This window comes from Salmo salar, chromosome ssa04, assembly GCF_905237065.1.
Source record: "Salmo salar chromosome ssa04, Ssal_v3.1, whole genome shotgun sequence".
Classification (NCBI taxonomy): domain Eukaryota; kingdom Metazoa; phylum Chordata; class Actinopteri; order Salmoniformes; family Salmonidae; genus Salmo; species Salmo salar.
The window spans coordinates 35579849-35597289 of record NC_059445.1 but is presented as its reverse complement, the minus strand read 5'-3'; the positions used below and the strand labels follow the sequence as shown (position 1 = coordinate 35597289).

At 41.4% G+C, this 17441-nt stretch overlaps 1 protein-coding gene across 1 annotated transcript in view; it reads left to right on the top strand.

Annotated features, from left to right (window-relative positions):
• The window catches only part of LOC106602884 (junctional adhesion molecule A), a 37666-nt gene that overhangs the window by 13554 nt on the left and 6671 nt on the right, over window positions 1-17441 (top strand). Inside the window, exons 2-5 of the mRNA XM_014195840.2 lie at window positions 7621-7683; window positions 7870-7986; window positions 8191-8331; window positions 12204-12406. Of these exons, the coding sequence (XP_014051315.1) occupies window positions 7621-7683; window positions 7870-7986; window positions 8191-8331; window positions 12204-12406 (524 nt within the window). The remainder of the gene's footprint in view (window positions 1-7620; window positions 7684-7869; window positions 7987-8190; window positions 8332-12203; window positions 12407-17441) is intronic.

Genomic DNA, 17441 nt, shown 5'->3' with positions numbered 1-17441 from the left:
CACCTACTGTATTTATTTATTTTGCTCCTTTGCACACCATTATTTATTTCTACTTTGCACTTCTACTACAAATCTACCATTCCAGTGTTTTTACTTGCTATATTGTATTTACTTTGCCACCATGGCCTTTACCTCCCTTATCTCACCTCATTTGCTCACATTGTATATAGACTTATTTTCTACTGTATTATTGACTGTATGTTTGTTTTACTCCATGTGTAACTCTGTGTTGTTGTATGTGTCGAACTGCTTTGCTTTATCTTGGCCAGGTCGCAATTGTAAATGAGAACTTGTTCTCAACTTGCCTACCTGGTTAAATAAAGGTGAAATAAATACATTTATCGAGTCAGTTTTCTTGCTCAAACTGTGAGCAACACCTGGAAAACTCTGACATTTTCTCTCAACACAGGGATGTCAATTTGCAAGGGACTAGTATCATCAGGAATTTGCCAAAAAATAGGTTATTCTGTTTAGTCATCCAGGTTCAGTTTTAATTTAACCAATCTAAACGGTAGGCTACAGTTCCCTTGACATGCCATAGGCCCAACTGAAGTCGTCTTGTGACTGTAGAATGTGTAAAGTTACACCAGGAACGCACAATCCCTCCGTCAGTGCTCACTGTCCGCAACAGGCTGAGGCTGGACTGAGGGCTTGTAGGCCTGTTGTAAGGCAGGTCCTCACCAGACATCACCGGCAACAACGTCGCCTATAGGCACAAACCCACCATTGCTGGACCAGACGGGACTGGCAAAAAGTGCTCTTCACTGACGAGTCGCGGTTTTGTCTCACCAGGGGTGATGGTTGGATTTGCGTTTATCGTTGACGGAATGAGCGTTACACCAAGGCCTGTACTCTGGCGCGGGATCGAGGTGGAGGGTCCGTCATGGTCTGGGGCGGTGTGTCACATCGTCATTGCCTGCAATAACAAGCTCAGGCCAATCTCAACGCTGTGCGTTACAGGCAAGACATCCTCCTCCCTCATGTGGTACCCTTCCTGCAGGCTCATCCTGACATGACCCTCCAGCATGACAATGCCGCCAGCCTGACTGCTCATTCTGTGTGTGATTTCCTGCAAGACAGGAATGTCAGCGATCTGCTGAAATGTCCGGGAACTTACAGGTGCCTTGGTGGGAGAGTCGGGTAACACCTCACAGCAAGAACTGGCAAATCTGGTGCAGTCCATGAGGAGGAGATGCACTGCAGTACTTAATGCAGCTGGTGGCCACACCAGATACTGACTTAATTTAGATTTTTGACCTGCGCTTTGTTCAGGGACACATTCAATTTCTGTTAGTCACATGTCTGTGGAACTTGTTCAGTTTGTCTTAGTTGTTGAATCTTATGTTCATACAAATATTTACACATGTTAAGTTTGCTGAAAATAAACTCAGTTGACAGTGAGAGGATGTTTTTTTTGCTGATTTTTAGTTAGCATAAGCTGCTAGGAGTGCTAGCTAGCAACCTTACTAACAGGTCGCCTGAGGTAAAATACATTAAAGTTAACCTAACTTAATTGCAGTTGTGAGTGGTTCCATGAGTGACTAGCTTTACAGTTCATGTTAGTTTATAGCCTTTTAGCTATTTTACCCAGCCATCTGTGTAAAGTAGATGGCTACGCCATCTTGTGAAGACCCATCTACTCGCCCCGGCCCGCTAGCTTTCTGAATCGCCGTGTCTCCAGCTCGCCTAGCGTAGTAGCAACTACCAAACGGCTCCCTGACTCACCTATTGCTGCTCATTGGACCCTATAATCACTCGGCTACACATGCCTCTCCCTATTGTCAATATGCCTTGTCTACTGCTGTTTAGGTTAGATATTGTTTTATTTCACTGTAGATCCCCCCCCCCGCCCTGCCCTGCCCAACATGCCTTAGCTAGCTCTTTTGTCCCACCCTCCACACATGCGGAGACCTCACCTGGCTTAACTGATGCCTCCAGAGACACAACCGCTCTCAACGTCACTCAATGCCTAGGTTTACCTCCACTGTACTCACATCCTACCATACCCTTGTCTGTACATTATGCCCTGAATCTATCCTACCATACCCAGAAGTCTGCTCATTTTATTCTCTGTTCCCAATGCACTAGACGACCAGTTCTTATAGCCTTTAGCCGTACCATAACCTCTACATCAGAGGAGGAGCAGGGTAAACCCAGGCCTGTAGCCCCCCAGCACTCTACCTATTACCCAGGCGCTCATTTGTTGACTTCTGTAACATGCATAAAACCAAGGCTTTTACGGTTAACATTAGAAGCCTCCTCCCTAAATTTGTTTTAGCACTCTCCGCCAACCCTGATGTCCTAGCCATGTCTGACTCCTGGCTTAGGAAGGCCACCAAAAATCCTGAAATTTCCATCCCCAACTACATTCTCCGACAAAATAGAACTGCCAAAGGGGGCGGAATTGCAATCTAGATGTTCTGTCATGATATTCAGGTCTGTGCCCAAACAATTCGAGCTTCTACCTTTTTTAAAAATCCATCTTTCCAGGAACAAGTCTCTCACCGTTGCTGCTTGTTATAGACCCCCACAGCCCCCAGCTGTGCCCTGTACACCATATTTGATTGCCCCCCCCCCCCCCTATTGTCAGAGTTCCTACTGTTAAGTGACCTAAACTGGGATATGCTTAACACCCCAGCGTCCTACAATCTTAGCTAGATACCCTAAATCTCACACAAATTATCAAGGAACCTACCAGGTACAACCCCAAATCCGTAACCATGGGCACCCTCATAGATATCATCCTGACCAACTTGCCCTCTAAATACCTCTGCTGTCTTCAACCAGGATCTCAGCGCTCATTGCCTGCTTCTGTGATGGGTCCGCGGTCAAACGACCACCCCTCATCACTGTCAAACGTTCCCTAAAACACTTCTGCGAGCAGGCCTTTATAATCAACCTGGCCCGGGTATCCTGGAAGGATATTGACCTCATCCCGTCAGTAGGGGGTGCCTGGTTGCTCTTTAAAAGTGCCTTTCTCACGATCTTAAATAAGCATGCCCCATTCAAAAAACGTAGAACTAAGAACAGATATAGCTCTTGGTTCATCCCAGACTTGACTGTCCTTGACCAGCACAAAAACATCCTGTGGTGTACTGCATTGAATAACCCCTGCGGTATGCAACTTTTCAGGGAAGTCAGGAACCAATATAGTCAGTTAGGAAAGCTAAGGCTAGCTTTTTCAAACAGAGGTGCATCCTGTAGCACTAATTCCAAAAAGTTTTGGGACACTAAAGTCCATGGAGGATAAGAGCACCTCCTCCCAGCTGCCCACTGCACTATCACCACCGATGTTAAATCCAATATAATTGAGAATTTCAATAAGCATTTCTCTACGGCTGGCTATGCTTTCCACCTGGCTACCCCAGCCCTGGCCAACAAATCTGCACCCCCGCAGAAACTTGCACAAGCCCCCCCCCCCGCTTCTCCTCCACCCAAATCCAGACAGCTGATGTTCTGAAAGAGTGGCAAAATCTGGATCCCTACAAATCAGCTGGGCTAAACAATTTGAACCCTCTTTTTAAAATTATCAGCTGAAATTGTTGCTACCCTTATTACTAGCCTGTTCAACCTCTTTCCTATTGTCTGAGATACCCAAAGATTGGATAGCTGCTGCAGTCATCCCCCTCTTGAAAGGGGGAGACACTCTAGACCCAAACTGTTCAAGACCTAGCCAAGTTAACAAACATATCACCGACCCATTTTGAATCCGACCGTACCTTCTCCACTATGCAATCTGGTTTCCCGGCTGGTCATGGGTGCACCTCAGCCGCGCTCAAGGTCCTAAACGATATCATAACCGCCATCGATAAGATGCACTACTGTGCAGCCGTCTTCATCGACCTGGTCAAGGCTTTCGACTCTGTCAATCACCACATTCTTATCGGCAGACACAACAGCCTTGGTTTCTCTAATGACTGCCTCATCTGGTTCACTAACTACTTCTCAGCTGGAGTTCAGTGTGTTAAATCGGAGGGCCTGTTGTCCGGACCTCTGGCTGTCTCTGGGGGTGCCAAAGGGTTCAATTCTCGGGCTGACTCTTTTCTCTGTCCATATCAATTGATGTTGCTGTTGGTGAGTCTCTGAGCCACCTTTATGCAGATGACACCTTTCTGTATACATCTGGCCCTTCTTTGGACACTGTGTTAACAAATCTCAAGCTTCAATGCCATACAGCACTCCTTCTGTGGCCTCAACTGCTTTTAAATGCTAGTAAAACTAAATGCCAATTGTTGGTCGCACCCACCCACCTGACTAGCATCACTACTCTGGACGGTTCTGACTTAATATGTGGATAACTACAAATACCTAGGTGTCTGGTTAGACTAGACTGTAAACTCTCCTTCCAGACTCACATTAAGCATCTCCAATCCAAAATTAAAGCTAGAATCAGCTTCCTATTTCACAACAAAGCCTCCTACTTTTTGGCTGCCTTTCCTTCCAGTTCTTTGCTGCCAATAACTGGAACGAATTACAAACATCACTGAAGCTGGAGACCCATATCTCCCTCACTAACTTTAAGCATCAGTTGTCAGAGCAGCTTACCTATCACTGTGCCTGTAAATAGCCCATCCAAGAACCTCATCCTAAATAATAATAATAATAATAATAATAATAATAATAATAATAATAATAATAATAATTTGTATTTAATTTTTTTGGGGGGGCGCTTTTGCATCCCTGTTACTCTACTTGCACATCTATCACTCCAGTGTTAATGCTAAATTGTCATTATTTTTGCCTCTATGGCCCATTTATTGCCTTACCTCCCTACTCTTCTACATTTGCACACACTGTACATAGATCTTTCTATTGTGTTTTTGACTGTAGGTGTAACTTTTTGTCACATTGCTTTGCTTAATCTTGGCCAAGTCGCAGTTGTAAATGAGAACTTGTTCTCAACTGGCCTACCTGGTTAAATAAAGGTGGGGGAAAAAAAAGAATCATAGCTAGCTATTTTTATTTAAGAGGTTTTCAATTGGCATCTCTCCCCCTGTGTTCAGTCACAGGTGGGGACTGGATTAGCTGTGTGCAGTACAGGAGGTGGGCTCATGAGTTGTGCTCTAAAAACATTTCATGAAATACCCAGTGTTAACTTCAGCAGTTTTTTTTTTTTCAATTTTTTTATTGTTCTTAGCATGACCTTCATCCCCATTGCAATTTTGAGACAAAATAGACCCTAGTAACGGTGACGATCCCCATTCCATACAAATTTGCTCAACTGCAGCATTCAAATGAGGCTGAAATGAAAAATAATGGGACTTGCATCAAAATCCGGGGTGTTTACTTTAAATTCTGCGTGGATTGACACGGTAATAGCCTAATTTGAGAAAAGATTAGATTTTTTTTATTTTTATAAACGGACCACTCTGACGCAGTACGTTACATCGTGACGTGTCACTATGTAATGTACGACACGCATTGGCAACTCATTTTGTGCCGTACAGCCTCTTTCCACCAGGTGTAGCCCTTCTCTCTCTCGCATATTAAAAACAAAGGGACAGGGTAAGGGGGATACCTAGTCAATTGTACAGCTGAATGCATTCATTTTTTGTCATCACTGCAAGCCATCAACAATTTCAAAAGCCGCGACAGCCGCTGTTTACTTCTGAACTGTAACACCGCCCTAAATACCTGATTCAAATTTGACACAAACCTTCAAATAGGTATGTAATAACACATTATATAAACTCTTTATAGTGTTTAATTTACATTTTAGAGGTGATAAGTTGGACAGATCAGGTGAAAAAAGAAGTTTCCCAACACCTTTCACTATCACACCGTAGGTTTCGCTTCCCCACCTGCCATTTTTAAGAAGACCCGAAGGAGCTCATTTCCTTCAATCATGCAGAGACGGGCATCTTGAAGATCTCGTCTTTGATTTTGCTGAAAGGGGGGAAATTGTGCTTTACAATGGTATTGATATTACAGTTGACCTGGAAGTATTATGTTTTTGGGGTGCTAAAATAAGGTAAATATTACTGACCAGCGCTATGTACAAAAGTGCATTAGTTTCAGTTACCCTACTACTCTTGTTGGCTGGTGGAAAAAAAAATTAAATAAAAATCATGTGGACAGTTCCTCCAATATCTTCAATATGCACCTCGGATCTGGATAAGGTTACGTCGGGGACACAACCGAGCGCGTCTTCACTTGTAGCCTCAGAGTCCCAAAGATTTTTATAACTAAACCAAGATGGACAACAGCCTGTCATTTCCATTGAGAACAGATAAGTCATAGTGGGCAGCATAAGCAAGGAGGTGGGCAGAGCCAAGCATGAGTTTGCGAGATCCTATGGTCCCGTTGTAGCATAAATCTGCGTATTTCAGTTGGGGAACGCCTACTCTGAAGTGCGGGTGTGCAATCACTCAATATGCTTTTGCACTCCTAAACAATGCACTTTTGTTTTTCAAACTTTGGCAAAGGCTAAAGTCTACAAAATTGTACACTCTGTTCATAAGATTCTAGTTTCGGGAACTGTATTTAGATAAAATGTTTCATCGATGAGAATGCGCAGGATGTAGGCCAAAATCCATCTACTCTGACTGTGGCCGCTGGGCTTCCCCTCATTACCATATTTGGTAGTGAGTGGAAATGCCAAGTGGAAGCTTCAAATTCATACATCCATTGAAATATGTCTTATTATTCTGTGACCCGGTCACGGCGAGCCATGTGAGTGAGCGATGCTTTGACACGCAGAAGGGAATTAAAATCATTATTATACAACGGCCACTGGCATTACGGCCACACAAAGGGGATGTAGCCGGGGAATTCGAGGTATTGTGAATGAGACTGTTGAAGTGTGTACAGCCTGCGCAAAAAAACAAAGCTGCGCTTATGCCTTTTCATGCAACTTTTTTCAAATCATCGTTAGTCGCAGCATTAGAATGTATAAAACATCTAAACATATAGCCCAATGTTTGTATCACAACTAAAGTTGCATAAATAACTCTAAATGAAGGAACAGTTCCACCTGTTATGCTTAACTGCTCAACACAGAATAGCTGTGTGCACTCCCTCAAATCATTTGGAGAGAATATTATTTCACTATACAAAATGTTTTGCTATGGTCTACAACTAATGAATACACCCCAGTGTTTGTCTATTCAAACCACACGAGTTCTTTTCGGGTCCAAAAAGTTGATCCGAGGACAACTAGACCGTACCCGTCTAGACCAGAGTGACAAATGTTATCAACCAAGTTGCTCCTATGGTTAACAATTAGGTCTATGTTGGGTAGGCCTTAAGTCATAGACCCGAGGACACAGAACGGGACCTGACCCGGATCCGAGGGGTCACTACAGTATTTCCTACCCAGACCCGTGAAGACCTAGTCTACACCCTGTAGGCTTCAGGCCATTGGTTGGCAGATCACCAGGCATGCTCTTAGGGCTTTAAAGAGAGGGGAGCAGGTCATTGATATGACTCCCTGATTTAAAATTGAAAGGCTTTAGAGTTCAGCGGAAACCAAAACAGTCATCTCGGCAGGTGTTTATGTTAATGGTAGATGGTGGTGTTAGGACTTGAGCACTTGGTGTTTGAATTCCAAAGATGCAATGCATCCCTTTAAGTAATTTCACCTCTTTAATGTCTCTGATCTCTCTACTTCTCTCTCCCTAGGTATAGACTGCGCCTTCACAGTCACAACCAGCAATGCAGATGTGAGGGCTAAAGAGAATGAAGGTATTTCCTGGAGAATGGAATTTAGCTATCAATTGGCATGCCGAGCTTTTATGAAATAAACAAAAGCTTTCAACTGTCACATTTTTGTCTGTTACAAAGAAGCAATACAGAATATTATATTGAAAACGTTTAATTGTATTTGTCCCACAGCTTTGTGGTTTAAACTGATCAGACTGTTCTCTACAGGTGCTGATCTTTACTGCACTCACTCCGCTGACTTTGGTGCAAATGCCAGAGTTGAGTGGAAGTTTAAGGACATGACGGGTTCTACAACCAATGTCATTTTTGATGGGAAACCTACCAGTAAGTACATAAACTTTTCAGACTGATTCCAAAGAAATGCATTACGTATGACCTCTTGTATTTGTAGGACTTGTGATTATTTGCTTGTATATTCATCCACATTAACGGTTACACCATTCTTGTATTCAAACCTGAACACTTTTGTTATCCCTACAAATGAGTGACTGGCCATTCCTCCAGTATAACATTTGTTCCCTCTCTCAGCACCATATGCCGACCGTGTCACTAAGTTTGATGGGATGCTGCAATTCAGTAAGGTGACACGGAAAGACAATGGGGAGTATTACTGCGCGGTATCTGGTAGTCAGAAGTTTGGGGAGGTCAAAGTGAAGCTCACTGTTTTAGGTAAGTACAATCTAGAGGACCATTGATTAGCATGTGTTTTTTAACCACTCCTATAAAAATTGTAGATTATCAGATACTCAACAAGAAGGCATGATTTTCATTATTACTGGAACGGGACCGAAGTGTTACATATAAAGATCCAGTCCATATAAAAATTGAGGCCCCTTACACTTTAGTGTTGTGATCCAGAAATGCTAGCAAAATGCATAGGGCATAGAATTAAAAAGGTATTGTCGGATATTATTCATCTTAATTAGACTTTTTTTTTTTTTTTTTTACATGGACGATACGCAGGAGGAAAAATAAGACCAGTACTATAAACAATAGAACACTGAAAAATCTGGGAAACCAGGCCTGGTATTCATGGCTGACTTAAATACTTTTGATAAAGTACGACTGGAATTTATATATAAATGCCTGGAATATTTCAATTTTGGATAATCTCTTATACAATAGACTGAATTTATGTACAGTGCATTTGGAAAGTATTCAGACCCTTTTACTTTTTCCACATTTTGTTACATTGCAGCCTTAATTTCTAAAATTGATGAAACATTTCTCATCCATCTACACACACTAACCCAAAATGACAAAGCAAAGAGGTTGTAAGAATTTTTTGCAAAGTTATAAAAACATTTAAACTGAAAGCATTTAACTATTCAGTCCCTGTACTCAGTACTTTGTTGAAGCACCTTTGTTGGCAGTGATTACAGCCTTGGCTGTGACGCTACAAGCTTGGCTCACCTGTATTTGGGGAGTTTTTCCCATTTCTGCACTGCAGATCCCCTCCACCGCTGTCAGGTTGGCTGGGAAGTGTCACTGCATAGTTATTTTCATGTCTCTCCAGAGAGGTTTGATCGGGTTCAAGTCCGGGCTCTGGCTGGGCCACTCAAGGACATTGAGATTTGTCCTGAAGCCACTCCTGCGTTGTCTTGGCTGTTAGCTTAGGGTTGTTATCCTGTTGGAACATTCACCCCAGTCTGAGGTACTGAGTGCTTTGGAGTAGGTTTTCATCAAGGATCTCTCTGTACTTTTCTCAGTTCATCTTTCCCTTGATCCTGACTAGTCTCCCAGTCCCTGCCTCTGAAAAGCATCCCCACAGCATGATGCTGCCGCCACCATGTTTTACTCTGTAGGGATGGTGCCAGGTTTCCTCCGGTCCAAATAGTTCATCTTGGTTTCATCAGACCAGAGACTCTTGTTTCTCATGGTCTGAGTCTTTCGGTGCCTTTTTGGCAAACTCCAAGCTGGTTGTCGTGCCTTTTTTACTGAAGTGGCTTCCGTCTGCCTACTCTACCATAAAGGCCTGATTGGTGGAGTGCTGCAGATTTAGTTGTCCTTCTAGAAGAGTGTCTCCTCCACAGAGGAATTATGGAGCTCTGTCAGACCATTGGGTTCTTGCAAAAATGTCTATTTTGTCACTATGGGGTAGTGTGTGTGTGTGTGTGTGTAGATATAAGGCTGTAACATGGAAAAAGTCAAGTGGTCTGAATACTCTCTTAATGCACTGTATGTATTAAGGCCATTGAAATGTGAGCTATTAAAATCATATCCAACAATCTCAAGGGTCTAGAAATCCAGGGCTTAAAAATAAAGGTGTCGTTGTATGCAGATTCATGTTTTCTTTTATATCCACAATTTGGATCCCTCCACAGCCTCATAGAGGATCTAGATACTTTTCTACCCTCTCTGGATTACAACAAAATTATAAGTGTACTATTACATATTAGATCACAAAAAATGTGACGTACATTACCGTTTAGTTTACCAATAAAATGGTCTGACTGATGTGGACATACTCTGTCTTAATGTCTTTCAGGATATGATCTCAGTACAATATATTTGAGTAGAAAGTTAGCATAAAAATAAATAGGAACTTGCTACCATGGAATGGAAAATACCTGTCCATTTTGTGTGAAAAATCACCCTGAGTAACTCTTTAGTCATATCCCAGTTGAACTATTTACGTATGGCCTTGCCTATACCTAGCAACTTGTTTTTTTTTGTTTGTTTTTTTGTTATGGAAAAAATAAAATATTATTTGGAAACGGCAAGCCAGACAAAATTGGACGGGCCTATTTATATAATGAATATGAATTCGAAGGGCAAATATTATTAAAGCATTCGACCTCACTAAAGGCATGAGTCGCATGTATAACTTTTGTATCTGAAGTTGTTCTTTAGCAGATTAAGAATATCTTGCCCCATGTTCAAGAATGGCCTTTATTCAGATTACAACCTCTCACTTTCGGTTATTTAAATTAATTCTCCAAAATATTGCTTTTTTTTTCTTTAAACAGCTCTAGAAAGTTGGTTACTATTTCAGTTTAATCCACCAGAAAAGACAGAACAAATATTATGGTTAAATGCCAATATACTAATGGATAAAAGCAAACATTAGTTTTGGAGTAAAATAAATATTTTGTCAACAATTTAAGAAATAGGACTGGTGGAGTTAAGTCACACATGCAGCTAACAAAAATATATGGAAATATCTGCTCTACACAAATTTACAACCAACTAATTGCAGCATTACTGCAAAAATGGAAGAGGGGAGAAGAGTAAAACTTGTCAGTCGGCACACCACAGCATTAAAGACCAAAATTGGCTAAAGGGAATTGTGATTAATAAAGTATACCAGTTTAATTTAAAGACAAATTGCCAGCTGTGCCATATAGATTGCAAAATAGTTCATGTTTTATGACTGATGACACCGGATTCAGAACTTAGAATTTTGGTGTGCCAGCTCTGCAGATTTTACTGAGACAATCATTAGATAATTTGATTTGGTACTGTCTAATATATTTAGCTTGTTTTAGGTCTGAAGGATTGGATTAAAAATAAACTAAAGATCACTATTGTAAAATGTATATTGTATGCATAAGCTGGAAGGGGAAGCCTAAGTGTTGTTTCATTAGTTAACTCCAAGTAGGGGAGGGGGTGGTAGGGTTAAGAGATAAGATGATATTTACAAAACATTATAGTACCAGTCAAACGTTTGGACACCACCTCATTCCAGGGTGCTTCTATATTTTCTACATTGTCGAGTAATAAAGACATCAACTATGAAATAACACATGGAATCAAAGTGTTGAACCTCAAATATATGTTGATTTGTTTAAAGTAGCCACCCTTTGCCTTGACAGCTTTGCACACACTTGGCATTCTGTCAACCAGCTTCATAAGGTAGTCACCTGGAATGCATTTCAATTAATAGGTGTGCCTTGTTTCAAGTTAATTACGGAATTTCTTTCCTTAATGCGTTTTGAGCCAATCAGTTGTATTTTCTACAATGTAGAAAATAGGAAAAATAAAGAATCCCGTGTGTTACACCCCCCCGAAAAAAAAATATGTATATCTATTTACAAAAATATGTGAGGGGATTTGAAATTATGCAGACAATTACATTGATGGAAGCTGCAATATTAAAGCTCATCTACCCCCTAAAAATATAAGATTTGACTTGTATCATTTAACTGAGAACAGCCTTTAAATGTGTTATGGCCATATACCAAAAACCCCAGAGGTGCCTTATTGCTATTTTAAACTGATTACCAACATGAATAGAACAGTAAACAAGCGTTTTATGCATCATACCCGTGGTATATTATCTGATATACCTACAGCTGAAATGCTGTTTCAGCCAATCAGCATCCAGGACCCAAACTACCCGGTTTATTACATAAGAGCTAGACACTGCTTTGAGGGATTATCTTGGTCGGAGTTCATCTGAGTTTGAGAAATTATATTGTCTGAATGTTATACACAGGATAGAAACTCCCTTGTAATGTGACAATTTTATGACTGTGAATTGATTCAGGATACCACGACAATAAGATGTCAGTGTAACATTATATTACGTTTTCCTGCAGTGCCTCCATCCATGCCTATGTGTAGGGTCCCAACCTCTGTGACAACAGGGCATAGCGTGCTGCTTTCCTGCCATGATGCCCAGGGGTCACCTCCCCCTACCTACAAGTGGTACAAAGACAATAACCCTCTCCCTGAGGACCCCAGCAAGTTCGCTGCCTTCAAGAACTACACCTACAAGATCAACACTCTCAATGGCAACCTGGTCAGTGTTGCTGCATCCTTTTCACCCCAACTCTCATTGCTAGGCCTACACAACATTAACCTGGGTCATATTCATTGGAGCATATTGGAACAAAATGTTTTGTGTACACATACACAATTATGCACTTGATTGAGGATAAGCAGTCTACTACATATATCCATTGTGGTCCTCTTTCATGATAGTGTTTGGCATATGTGACCGACCGCCTTGATTCGGTCTAATGTAGCAAAAATTGAATGGTGTTTGAAATTGTTTTTTACATTGGATAAAAACACACACCCACACAGGGCTACAAAATGGTATATCATACACTGCATTTGAGGAACAATAGAAAAGTAATTCTGCTTTGAAAGTTGATAAACTTTCTTTTTGACATGACCTTTGTATGTTTTGGTACCTACTGGAGTCTACACCATTCAGCAACATTCACACCCTCTTAAGCTTTAGCCACACCTATCTCTAAGGGTTGATCCGAGCTTTCTGTCTTAAGTCACGCACCCAAGCCAACTGGCTAACAGTTGTTGCATTGACGTTCTATTAAAATGAACACATGCATAGTGTAGTCTTTTGTCAAGACATGTAGCTAGCAAGCTAAGCAACAAAAAAAATAAAAAATAATAATAATAAAAAAAATACTTTGACAATGGCATCCATTCTCATTGGATGTAAAAACAGACTTTGTTTGCTTGTTGTTAGAGGTGAAAACATTACTTTGAGAAGCGCCATAGGTCATTAGTGGTGGTTCATTAAGCCAATCAGAAATACTATCAGGGTACGTTTTGTATGCCTACATTTGCACGCAGGCCAGGTAGCCTATAGGCTTACTTTTATGCGTGCGTGTCCTTACTCAACATTGACAGTAGCGCTCCGAACTAAAGACGATGACTAAATTGACGTCTCGTAAATGGACTGAAATATACTACACAAGTTTTGGTTGTGCAAAGAACCTCTCCACTCTGACAATGAGAATGGCAAAAGACAGGAATAATATTGAATGCGTTAACCTCTCTAGGGTAGGTGGGACGAAATCGTCCCACCTACTCAACAGCCAGTGGAATCCCGTGGCGCGATATTCAAATACCTTAGAAATACTATTACTTCAATTTCTCAAACATATGACTATTTTACACCATTTTAAAGATAAGACTCTCGTTAACCTCTTACATCTAGACGTTCCGCTAGCGGAACACCTGCTCCAATATCCAATGATGGGCGTGGCGCAAAATACAAACTGCTCTAAAATACAAAAACTTCAATTTTTCAAACGTATGACTATTTCACAGCATTTTAAAGACAAGACTCTCCTTTATCTAACCACACTGTCCGATTTTCAAAAAGGCTTTACAACGAAAGCAAAACATTAGATTGTCAGCAGAGTACCCAGCCAGAAATAATCAGACACCCATTTTTCAAGCTAGCATATAATGTCACATAAACCCAAACCACAGCTAAATGCAGCACTAACCTTTGATCTTCATCAGATGACAATCCTAGGACATTATGTTATACAATACATGCATGTTTTGTTCAATCAAGTTCATATTTATATCAAAAACCAGCTTTTTACATTAGCATGTGACGTTCAGAACTAGCATACGCACCGCAAACTTCCGGTGAATTTACTAAATTACTCACGATAAACGTTCACAAAAAACAATTATTTTAAGAATTATAGATACAGAACTCCTTTATGCAATCGCTATGTCCGATTTTAAAATAGCTTTTCGGCAAAAGCACATCTTGCAATATTCTGAGTAGATATCACTGGCTAGCTATTTTGACACCCACCAAGTTTGGCCCTCACCAAACTCCGATTTACTATAAGAAAAATTGGATTACCTTTGCTGTTCTTCGTCAGAATGCACTCCCAGGACTTCTACTTCAATAACAAATGTTGGTTTGGTTCAAAATAATCCATAGTTATGTTCAAATATCCTCTGTTTTGTTCGTGCATTCAAGACACTATCCGAAGGGTTACGCGCCCGACGCGTTTCGTGACAAAAAAATTCTAAATATTCCATTACCGTACTTCGAAGCATGTCAACCGCTGTTTAAAATCAATTTTTATGCGATTTTTCTCGTAAAAAAGCGATAATATTCCGACCGGGAAACCCTGTTTTCGTTCAAAGACTAAAAAATAAAAACATGGTGTCGGCTCGTGCACGCGCCCCCAGTCTCATTGTTCTCTGATCGACCACTATCCAAATGCGCTACTGTTTTTCAGCCTGGGCCTGCAAAGGCATCATTCCCCCTTCTGCCGCCTTCTGAGAGCCTATGGGAGCCGTAGGAAGTGTCACGTTACAGCAGAGATCCTCAGTTTTCAATAGAGTGTAGAAGGCCAAGAAATGGTCAGAGGGCACTTCCTGTAAGGAATCTTCTCAGGTTTTTGCCTGCCATATGAGTTCTGTTATACTCAGACGCCATTCAAACAGTTTTAGAAACTTTAGGGTGTTTTCTATCCAAATCAAACAATTATATGCATATTCTAGTTACTGGGCAGGAGTAGTAACCAGATTAAATCGGGTACTTTTTTTATCCGGCCGTGCAAATACTGCCCCCTATCCCCAACAGGTTAACAGAAATTCACATAAACAAACATTGTAGATTACCAATTATAGGCATTAACTGTGAATGTACTACTGGGGATTTATATGTAATGGGGGAATTGCTATACAATAAAAGTCGAGGCAAACAATTCACACAATGAAGTTATGAAAGTGCACAAATTGGCAGGAGTCACACTGAGATGTGCAGCTCCCTCTTGGATAGTGCCATCCACGCGGTGAAATTGCAGAGCACAAAATTTAAACGACAGTATTATAAATATTTAACTTTCATAAAATCACAGGCTTTATTTTGATGTATTACACTTAACTTCTTGTTAATCCAGCCACTGTCAGATTTCAAAGGCTTTACAGCGATAGCATAACTTGCGATTATTTGAGGACAGCGCCCCGCATACAAAAGCATGAAACATATTTCAACCAGGCAGGTGCTCCATGAATGTAGTTGAATTTATTCTGCGTTTGACTTTTTCTCTGCCTTATTTTATATCACAAACATATGAACGAATGGGTTATAGAGCAATTATCACAACCTGTTGTAATATGGCTTTTTTACTTCCCCCAGTGATTTTTACCCACTCACCGCTACTGCTCTGATTTTTAAGTTGTGACTTTTTCTAGTGCAAAAGGTAATGTGTACTGATTCCATATGCTATCGTTCCACTTTGTGGTATTTTAGATTTATCAGCACAAATACTAAATCAATTATGCTTTGCACTGTTTCACAAACCATAGTGGGATCTTTAATCAGTTCTGTTAATCCAAATGAACTGCATAAATGACTAATGGGCATTTTCATGGGCAAGTCGCCCATGAAAATGAATCCCTTCTCCCAGCAATGCAAAGCGGGTTGGTAGAACATTTTCAAGATTGTTCTAATTGGGTGGTCTCTAACAACCCCGGCAATGATGGATTGGTCTTTTGGACATATGCCTTTCAATCTGATCTAAAAATGTCCGATCTGAAAAAGGAACAAAGCCCTGCTCTAAGGGAATTAGTCCAGTGTTGTAATAATCGGAGTCCCGATTTTCATGACTTGTGACTCCGACCATTGACTCGGACTCGCCTTCTTGACCATTGGTGACTCACTCGCCTTTCTGCGTGCTTGTATTTGGACTGGATAGGCTACTACTGTATATGCAGAATATTAACAACACTGTGCGCAGAGGAGCGAGGGTTCTGTGCTAGCAGTAAGGACACTGGCACACGCAGCTGTGGCGAAGAAAGTGCTGAGTGTGGGCAGGCTCTGCTCCGGGTCTGCCTCTGATCATAGGCTACACATCGCGCAGGCGACTCGCTTGCCTCCTCTTAACCAACAGTCACCAGTCTACTCTTTTTGGCTTTGCCTGGTTAAACACTAACTGCTTAATGAAATTGAAAACCCAATAGGATCACGTTTAAAAGTAAAACTGCATTCTAGCTATTGTATTTAAGACCCTCTTGCAATTAATGGAAATAATAATCTGGTCAATCTGACAGCAGCAATAGCAATTCTGTCTAGAGACCATTCATCTCTTAAGTGTGCCCATCACTGGTAGCCATGGCACAGCTGGTCTCACCAGGCCGGGTGCGCTGCCCGCTGCAAGTGTTTCCAGACCCGGCGCCGGGATAAAGTGACTAAGCCGGCAGTTGAAATCGGTGAGGGGGGCACAATTTTGGGGGGGGTTCTTACATTGGAAAGTAGCAACCTAGTTATTCATGCATGAAAAAAGTAATGAATAGCAGTTTGACTTAGAATACTGACATAACTGCTAATGCAAACGAATGAATGCGAACAGAACAAAGCGGCGATACCAAATATCAGATCGATACAGGCTAGTAACATTAACAGCAAACAAAAGGCGACTGGAGATCCAAAACAGACTACGTACTACAGTGAGATGCAGGCATGCTTCAAACATGGATAATCATGGTGTTCATGAGTTTAGCAACACAATGTGATATGGCACATTGAAGCCTTAGCGGGCGATTTCAGTTTGCAAAAACTGGCGAGCGACAGCGCCGCTTCCACCATATCGGGTTTTGCTTAGATCCAGCAGCGGTTTCACCTTCTATAAAGTCATGGTTCTCTGTGTCAAGGACACACAGGGCCTCCACCAGTTGGCTATTGCCTTCTCTGTTCTTTGTGAAATGTCAGAACGATGCTGTCTTTTCTCCTCTGGCCTACTGTACTGTCTACCACGTATTGCTGGAGAGTTGTACTTACATAACGTTGTCATTTGCTTGGAGCTGGTGGTGCATTAGTGCCACTGACACTGAACTGTTACCAAATGGTTTCGAAGTTGCTGTCACACCAACTTCTTGATGCACTGCGGACCACTGACTTCAGTGTAAAGATCTGTTGCTTTTGCCTGGAGTAATTTGTTTGAAGGATCGCGAAGATGTGCACAAAGGTGGCTGTAAACTGTCACTGCCTTCAGCAGCCCTGTAGCCTCGAGTCTTACTCTGTTTTTTACGAACACTTGCATTCA